A 9,663-nucleotide genomic window follows, 5' to 3' on the forward strand; every position below is an offset into this window, starting at 1 on the left:
ATTCTTCACAATTATTACCTTTTTGGGTTATCAGCAGCTGTTCTGTTGCCATTCTCTCATCACTAGATCTTCTCTTGTTTGGGCCTGGCATTTCTCACCAAAGGTGATTTGCTTTGCCCCAGTGAGATAACCTGGATTGCCATTCTGTTTTGCAAGATAATACCCATTCCAGGAGCTATTACTGTACCTTTGGAGGAAGCCACTCACTCAGCTGCAGTCTCTCCTTTGCTCAAGTCCTATGTAAAACAGGTTCTGTTTTAGAGCAAGTATAAAATTCACCTAGATCCTTACCTGACCTTTCTTTTCCAGAAGCTGCCACAATCAGATTTTAGAAATTTAGCATTATAGGTGTTTCTCCAATGAGATTCGTATGGACAGTTTCTATGATAACATCTACTTGATACCCAGTACTATAGTTACAGATCTGAATCCCGGTAGCCAATAAATGAGATGTTTATGGGTAGATTGTAAGAAGAAGGGTTAGAAATTAGATTTCATCTGGATTTAATAGAACCCAACATATCAGAAGCACTTTCTGTAAATGTAAGGGTCTGTCAGTGGACCTCAGGTGTTTATTTTAATCAACTAAATGTATATTGTTTGTCATTCTTACTCTAGCAGAGTTGTAGTCTTTAAAAGGTTTTCAAGGCATAATGTAAGACCTAGCTGTTTTGGTCAGCTATTAAATAGGTTTTTTTTTTCCCTCATATAAGGAATATCAGCAATTTTAGTTCATGAAAAATAATTGTTCCTTATCACATCCAAATACCTACTATAGTAATATATGTTCTTTTAAAACAAAAGATGGCCCAAACTCAATGCTTTTTTAAATTAAGATACCAACTGACAAATCTATTTTAATTAAGATTATTTATTAAGTGCAATTTTTAAGGTTACCTGGTTAAACCTTAAATGTCATTTATATGTCTTTGTACATTGTAACATTGTTTTATTCAATATCCTATCATCAAGAAGTCCCCAAAGTAGCAAATCTGTGCCTTAGCAGTAGTATAATTGGATAATAGTGCCAAATCAAATAACTTTAAATTTTATTCAGTATCATTTTAATGATGAGTATTTTGTTTATATCTCTAATTCTGGACATCTATAATCTGTTATCTATAGTAATTTTCTTTTTAAGGACACGATTCAATTTCCTGATAATTCTGTGTAACAGTGTTTAACTATAAATTTAGAACTGAAATTGAAATATTTCCAGTATACTTTTTATCTGATGAGAAGGAGAAAGGTTTTATTAAGTAAAATGTCAAATTATTTTTACTGTTATCTTGTATATTTTAAATAGGAAGTAGACCAGTTGCGTTTGGAGAGATTACAAATTGATGAGCAGTTGCGACAGATTGGAGCTAGTTCTAGACCACCACCAAATCGTACAGATAAGGAAAAAGGCTATGTGACTGATGATGGTCAAGGAATGGGTCGAGGTAGTAGACCTTACAGAAATAGGGGGCACGGCAGACGCGGTCCTGGATATACTTCAGGTACAAACTAAGCATTTTACTCAGTAACTTTATTTGTTCCTAGACTTAATAGCTGCTAATCTCTAATATTCATTAGAACCCCCTTATAACAATTTTTCACTACTTGGTTTCCAATTCACAGTGGGTCAAATTGTGTTGCAAGACACATGTAGAGTAAAAACCTGATAATAACACACAGAGTTCACAGGGCAGGTGTGAGTTCTGTCCATGTTCTGATTGGGGATAAATCTGCTTAAGCCCTTGTGTGTAAATGACTTTCTTAAGGCCCTTCCTAATTTTATTACTGTATAGCCAAAACTTTTTTCATTTGTGTATTGTGGCTCATTTTTTGTCAGGCATGTGCTGGTCATACTTGCTGGATGGACTGTGTAAATCAGGGGTCTGCATCCTGTGGCTCATAAGGTGATTTTGAGTGGCATGGCCAAAGTCAGCCCTAGGCACAGTCAAGAAGTAGGCGAAGTTTCTCTTTGCCTTTCCAGCTCTTCTGTCCGTGCTTCTTTCTTCTCTCCCAGTACCTTTCAGTGAACCTGGTCCCCACCTGCCAGTGCCTACTGTCTTTCTTGCTCAACTGTGAATCTGCTATGAAACTTGCTAATGATGGTATAAGGTGTAATCCATCTGACAGATATTTGCATTTCAAAAAGGAACTCTTTAAGATGGAAAAGTCTTCAAGATCCACAGGAATGAAGCTATAATGGTGAAGCTATAATTGGTCATTAGCTCCAACAGAGGAAGAGAGAGAGGTAGTAGAGTTGATACTCTGGAGCTGGGGAGAGACACCTAGTCCTAAGGCCAACCTTGAACCTAACAACCCCTAACCCCTCTCCCACTAGTCAGTTCTTTTTACCAATGGATTTTCACCTCACTATGGGGCTCTTTTCCCCTCCTCCCATAACCTGAGGGTCATTAACCCTGTTAGGCATAAAGAGTTTATTATAGTAATCATTTATTAATTATCAGTTATCCATTAAGAGTGGGAGGGAATGTTGGACATTAAACATCAGGCAGGTATACCTCCCTTTAGCTAGATCCAATCCCTGACCCCACAAGAGACCCTTTACTGAGAGTTATCATTGTCTTGGCTACCCTCTCAAAAATTATAGGAATGTGTATATTTCCTTCTTTCCTGGGCCAAATCTTGTCAAAAGGAGCTCTCTTTATAAAGGTTTTATTTATCAAGGCATATTTAGCTGTTGTAGACAGCTTTTCCTCCAGAGAGCACAGATGTTTAATAATGTGGCATACTCAGGTTCGAACTTAGGTGGCTAATAAAATACCTTTCTTTTTAATAAGAACCAAAAATGTTTATGAGTAACATTACCTCAAATATTGCAAAGCCCTTCATTTTGGATTTAAAATCATTTCTTTTACAAATTGGAAAGTGACAATACACTAGTGGGCTTATAAATTGGGAAGAGTATCGGATTACCCTTGAAACAGTCTCTGGAAGTTTCTGTTAACCTCTTTTTTTTTTTTTTTTTTTTAAGTCAGACAATGGTATATAACTTTTAACTCTCGATAGGAACTAATTCTGAAGCATCAAATGCTTCTGAAACAGAATCTGACCACAGAGACGAACTCAGTGATTGGTCATTAGCTCCAACAGAGGAAGAGAGGGAGAGCTTTCTGCGCAGAGGAGACGGGCGGCGGCGTGGAGCAGGAGGAAGAGGACAGGGAGGAAGAGGACGTGGAGGAGGCTTCAAAGGTACAGAAGTCTTCATTTTTAAGAAATAAAGATGAATTATAATAGTTGTTTGAAAGTCCATGAAAAATCTTGGTGATGCAGTGAGGTATTATCCAGAGCCTATCCCTCCTGTTTTTAGCTGATCATCATAGGAAAGGATTGGTCTTTCATTTGTGTAGTAAGTGACAGATTATTTATTAGGCAGCTTTCCCTATGGTTCGTGTAGAATATATGAATGAACGCTGGCAACTAGTTAGCTTCTTTAAGGATTCTAAACAGCATCTGATGAATAATTCTCATTGACCTATAATGTAGCAGGTGCACAATTTTATTTTAATTATTTTTTTGAGACAGAGTTTTACTGTGTCTCTTTGGTAGAGTGTCATTGCATCACAGCTCACAGCAACTTCAAACTCTTGGGCTTAAGTGATTCTCTTGCCTCAGCCTTCCAGTAGCTAGGACTATAGGTGCCTGCCACAAGGCCTGGCTATTTTTTGGTTGTAGTTGTCATTGTTTGACAGTCCCAGGCTGGATTCGAGCCCGCCAGCTCTGGTGTATGTGTCTGGTGCCCTAGCCACTGAGCTGTCAGCACTGAGCGGAGTGTGGAATTTTAATATCTTTGGAATATTCTGTTGCTTAGTAGCAGGCTGTATTAATTGGCCATCATGTAAGTGGAATCACTAGGTAATTGATTATATTTCAGATTCTATGGTTGGTCTGAATAGAGGATGTAAGAATAAAGAATTTTCATTAAGCATTTCAGGATCAGAAACCGTTGAACCTTTAAAAAATATTCCTATAGGAAACGACGATCACTCCCGAACAGATAATCGTCCACGTAATCCAAGAGAGGCTAAAGGAAGAACAGCTGATGGATCCCTTCAGGTAAAACCTGTGTACCTTTTTCATCTAAATTGTTTGAATATGGCAGTTTAATATTTATGAGTTTTATTTGACTTTATTTTTAAACATGTTCAAAGATTACAAATTTGGTTTATGTGAACTATTTCCCCTGTAGCATTACAATTGTGGGGCAATCTTAGTACTTTGTGACAAGTATACAAATAAAAGGATTTCTCTAGAGAATATACAGTCTAAATAAATATTTATGAAGACCTTAGCAGCCACATTATGATTTTAATATCACATTGATGGAACCCTCTGTCACCCAGTTCTCCAAGAAAAGGAACATTCTGGTGTAGACTAAGAGACCTAAGTAAGCCTAGTGGGTCCCTTTTCCCCTTAGTTGCAGGGATAAAGTGTTCTCTTTGAAGAGAAAGTAAGGAAAAGAAGGTGTTTCTTTCACAACTAATAATCATGATAGAACTGATGATATTCACCTAGTGTCCACGCCAATCAGCCGGCTGCTTATTTATAGCCAGTGGTCTGTTCTCAGGGTCCCTTCTCAGTAGTTTATCACTAATGCTAAAACCCATTGTTAGATAATTTTAAAATTATCCCCTGAGCACATCCAGGCATAACTTTGCTAAGTGCTTTGTGTATGTTTTATCTCATTTAATCTTACAGTAGCCCTTTGAGGTAAGTAGTTTTATCCATTTTATAGGTGAGTAAACTGAAGCTTCAGTCCCTTTGCCCACATAGCCAGCAAATGGCTGAGTGATATTCAGACCCTAGTGTCTGATTCTGAGGATCCATGTTGTCTTCTACTTTTTCTGTAACTTTTAATTCTTAAGCCAAGTAGTTAATGGTTCTTTCCTGGCTATAGATTGGTTTGGGACCAACACTCAGTATGTACACAGCTATGATTTAATAAAAAATAAATAAATAAAAAATAAAAAAAGAGATACTTTAAAACAGAAACTTTATGATGGAATATTCCTTAGAATCCATAGCAGCTCTACATGTTAACTGTTAGTGGTTTCTTAAGGACTAGCATAGAAAGATTAGCAAATTTACATACATACTTGTCTTTTACAAAGAAAGATAGAAGGTATTTATATACCAGTTTTGTAATTCTCCACTTAAACTGATACGTTTGAAGTTAGATGTCTGACCACATTGGTTAAAAGGATGAGTATTTATAATTAAAATGGAATACTCAATAAAAATGTGGTGTTGTCTATATGAATATTAAATTAAATACAAATCAAAGCACTTGGCAACCAAATATTTAAAACATCACCTGTACTCAGCATTTAAACATACTTTGAAATTACAGCCATTTGGGGATACTTTTAGCATTTGTACTTGAAACAGATCAGTATTTTTAGTTGTTTTAGGTCCATTGGTCACTATTATCTTCCTTCAGTACAGCATCTGGAATTCACTTAGCAGTGTGCAGCATTGGCACTTAAAATATTTTGTTACTCTTAGAATATTTTAAAATTGCATTAATTGTTGTATTCTCTTAGGATTCCAATCATTCCACAAACTATCTTCAGATTTCTTTATGCCATTCTATCCTTCAGTTTAAGCTGTGAGATCATCTGAATTGTCTTAACAAAATATAAGCTATTAGAAACCAAAGCTTGTATTCTACTGTAAGATGATGAGACCTGTCAGTATAGAGAAACTTAATCATGCCTGTGATAGATATAAAAGTATAAACTAAAGGCTGGATAATAAGTGAGTTAATTGAGCTCTTACCCTGGTATAGTCAATAGGAAGACATTATTTTGTGTCTCTCCTCCTAGGTTTCACAATCTCTAGAGCCAGGCATCCTCAAACTTTTTAAACAGGGGGCCAATTCACTGTCCCTCAGACCGTTGGAGGGCCAGACTATAGTTTTAAAAAAGAAAAAAACTATGAACAAATTCCTGTGCACATTGCACATATCTTATTTTGAAGTAAAAAAACAAAACGGGAGCAAATACAATCACACCACTTCATGTGGCCTGCAGGCCGCAGTTTGAGGACCCCTGCCTAGAGAATAACTTGGTCCTTTTGAACTCCACTGTTAGAGCCATGTATATCTTCCAGTTAATCAGTAGTAGTAATTCAGTTTAACTGTTTGTTTTCCATGGTTTTATTCTGCTTAGAAGAAGACATATTAGAATTGTGGGTTTTTCTTTAACTTTGGACGCATTAAGATGACTGATACACTCCAGTTAAAGGTGAAGGTTTTAAAATAATAAACCAAATAAAGATCCTACTTTACATTAATTTCTAACACTTCTGTTCTCATCTCCATTTCTCTTTTAAAATGTGTAATTTACACTTCAGGTTTAAATTTCTTGTCAGGCCAATTACAGATTACAACAGGATATGGTCTGTGTATATAACAACTATAACTTGTTTTAGATCAGAGTTGACTGCAATAATGAAAGGAGTGTCCACACTAAAACATTACAGAATACCTCCAGTGAAGGTAATCGGCTGCGCACGGGTAAAGATCGTAACCAGAAGAAGGAAAAGCCAGACAGCGTGGATGGTCAACAACCACTTGTGAATGGAGTACCTTAAACTGCATAATTCCGAAGTTATATTTCCTATACCATTTCCGTACTTCTTATTCCATATTAGAAAACTTTGTTAGGCCAAAGACAAATAGTAGGCAAGATGGCACAGGGCATGAAATGAACACAAATTCTGCTAAGAATTTTATTATTTTTTTATTTGTTTATTTATTTATTATTATTATTATTTTTTTTTTGCTATTGGCCATAAGCAACAACTTTCAGATTTGCACAAAAAGATATTTTGAAATTTAAAACATTGCTTTTGAGTATACTTAGCACTTCAGGGCAGGATTTCAGTTTTATTTTTTAAAGTACTGAACGGTGATTTTCTTTGTTGATTTGGACCATTTTCTTGCATTGGGTGATAACTCACCAGTACATTTTCCGTTTTTCTTAATAAATAGCACTTATGGTAATCATATTTGATTTGTTTTCAGTTTCATATAGAAGTCCCCATGAAATGCTACGTCATTTCATGTCCTGTGTCTGTTTATGTTTTGGTCCACTTTTCCAGTATTTTAGTGGACCCTGAAATGTGTGTGATGTGACATTTGTCATTTTCATTAGCAAAAAAAAAAAAAGTTGTATGATCTGTGCCTTTTTTATATCTTGGCAGGTAGGAATATTATATTTGGATGCAGAGTTCAGGGAAGATAAGTTGGAAACACTAAATGTTAAAGATGTAGCAAACCCTGTCAAACATTAGTACTTTATAGAAGAATGCATGCTTTCCATATTTTTTTCCTTACATAAACATCAGGTTAGGCAGTATAAAGAATAGAACTTGTTTTTGTTTTTGTTTTGTTGCACTGAAATTTGACCAATAGTGTTATTGAAAGGGATTTGTAATCTTTCTGTATAGACAGGAGAAGAAATAACTATCTTTTCAATTGAGAGAGGCTAAAATGTTTTCAGCTGGGAACAAATCTTCCTGGTCGAAAGTTGGTAAGATATGCCTGCTCTTTGGCCTGATGACCAATTTAACTTAGAGTCTTTTTTTATTTTGTCCTCCCCAAGTTTTGTGAAGTTTTTCATATTTTAATTTCAAGTTTATTTCGAGGATATATAGGAAGGCCATTTCCATGTATGCATAACAATCCTGTAAAGTACAGGTACTTTGTCTAAGAAACATTGAAAACAGGTTAAGTGTTTTGTAAACTTTGAAATATAAGGTCTAAAGTATAAGCAGAATTGGAAAACAGACTAGAATTAGTTAACATACTTCTTTTCTTATTTTTTTCCTTTTGTTTTTTGATGTATTGGGTTTTAGTTTTGTTTTTGAGTCTTTTCTTAAATGAATGAAATTTACTGAGGAAAAATATGTGAAGGACCTTCACTCTAAGATGTTATATTTTTCTTAAAAAATAACTCCAAGTAGGGGTACCACTGAATCTGTACAGAGCCGTACAAACCGAAGTTCTGCCTCTGATGTATTTTGTGAGTTTATTTCTTTGAATTTTCATTTTACAGTTACTTTTCCTTGCATACAAATAAGCATATAAAATGGCAACAAACTGCACACAATTTCACGAATATTAAAAAGTCTTTAAAAAGGTATTGCCAAACATTATTGTTGATTTCTAGTTATTTATTCTGGGAATGTATAGTATTTGAAAACAGAAATTGGTACCTTGCACACATCATCTGTAAGTTGTTTGGTTTAAAATACTGTAGATAATTAACCAAGGTAGAATGACCTTGTAATGTAACTGCTCTTGGGCAATATTCTCTGTACATATTAGCGACAACAGATTGGATTTTATGTTGACATTTGTTTGGTTATAGTGCAATATATTTTGTATGCAAGCAGTTTCAATAAAGTTTGATCTTCCTCTGCTAAATTGATGTTGATATGCAATCCTTACAAATGATTGCTTTTAAAATTTTAAGATAGGCAAAGAAATCTATAGAAAGTATTCTGTTACAAAATGTAACTGTTACCATTGGAAATTTCACGTCATAGGAAGTTAGCCGTTATCTACCAACTTTCAGGCACTTAATCTTGTTTAATAAAGTGAAAAAAATCAACAAAATGGTACAAAAACAATGTACCATTACAATATGCACTAAGTCTCTTTTTTACAAAGGCTGAAGTCAGCAAGGCGCTAACTTGCTTAAATGTGAATTACTAACTTCTAAAACTGTAATTTGATTCACATGTTTTCAAATGGAGTTGGAGTTGATTCATATTACAATATTTGTGTGCTAAATGTGTATGTTTTTCAGTTAAAAGTCATGATGTTTTTAAAATCTTATTAAAGTTTCAAAAATCTGGAGATTGTTTATCTAGATGTAAATTTTTATTAAAAAGTTGCACTTATGAAAAAGCAAAAAATTAGTCTGACAGATGTTTGCTCCTGGTTTTGAATTTCTAAATATGACAAAAATTAATTATATGTGGGGGAAAGTTATGAAAAGCATATAAGCATTTCGTATAAATTTATGAGCCCAAAAGAGGAAAAAATGAAAATATTTGAAATTAATTCTTTGTATTCCCAGATAAGATTTTAATACATTAATTATATATGCTGCTGCTGAAGCATATTAAACACATACTCCTGTCTGTGCACACATAAACATACCCTGCCATTGGAAAATATTAAGTGTCTATGTAGTAAAAAAATAAATAAATAACTTTAGATGTTAACTTCTCAGTAACAAAAAACTTGTGGGGAGAATGCATCTGGGAATTGGCTTTTGTGGTCACATCAGGAAACTATGGCATGGCCTATCACCTAAAAAGGGGGTACAAATGGAGAGATGTCAAAGTTCTACCCAGAAATAGAATCTAAAATGATGCAGGACAGTCACTTCTACGTTGATAGGGAATTTTAGGAGGATATTTTATTTTTTGTTTGTTTTGTTTTTCAGAAAAATGTCTCTTTGTTTTCTGCTTTTCTAGTTTTTCACTCTAGTATTTTTCTGGTTCTCTGTGACCCCTTGTGCCTAGCTGGGCTGATTCCCTTAGTGGTGAGTAGGAAGAAACTATCCTTAAATAACTTGTTTGGATTTTCCTTGCTTCACAATAATTGACAGTACTACAAATGAACAGCCTATT

The 9,663-nt window shown here is 34.7% G+C and overlaps 1 protein-coding gene across 6 annotated transcripts in view; it reads left to right on the forward strand.

Moving 5' to 3' along the window:
- Positions 1 to 8,940, forward strand: part of FMR1 (fragile X messenger ribonucleoprotein 1) — a 45,490-nt gene extending 36,550 nt beyond the window's left edge. Inside the window, exons 13-16 of one of the 6 annotated variants that reach the window (XM_053580035.1) lie at positions 1,307 to 1,502; positions 3,025 to 3,207; positions 3,989 to 4,071; positions 6,499 to 8,940. In XM_053580035.1, coding sequence (XP_053436010.1) covers positions 1,307 to 1,502; positions 3,025 to 3,207; positions 3,989 to 4,071; positions 6,499 to 6,609 — 573 coding nt within the window. In that variant the 3' untranslated portion in view covers positions 6,610 to 8,940. Of the gene's footprint in view, positions 1 to 1,306; positions 1,503 to 3,024; positions 3,208 to 3,988; positions 4,072 to 6,447 lie in introns of all 6 variants that reach the window. The other 5 variants (XM_053580037.1, XM_053580038.1, XM_053580034.1 and 2 more) reach the window with 5 other exon arrangements.
- The last annotated feature ends 723 nt before the right edge of the window (positions 8,941 to 9,663 follow it).

The sequence above is a fragment of the Nycticebus coucang genome, chromosome X, assembly GCF_027406575.1.
Source record: "Nycticebus coucang isolate mNycCou1 chromosome X, mNycCou1.pri, whole genome shotgun sequence".
In the NCBI taxonomy this organism is placed as follows: domain Eukaryota; kingdom Metazoa; phylum Chordata; class Mammalia; order Primates; family Lorisidae; genus Nycticebus; species Nycticebus coucang.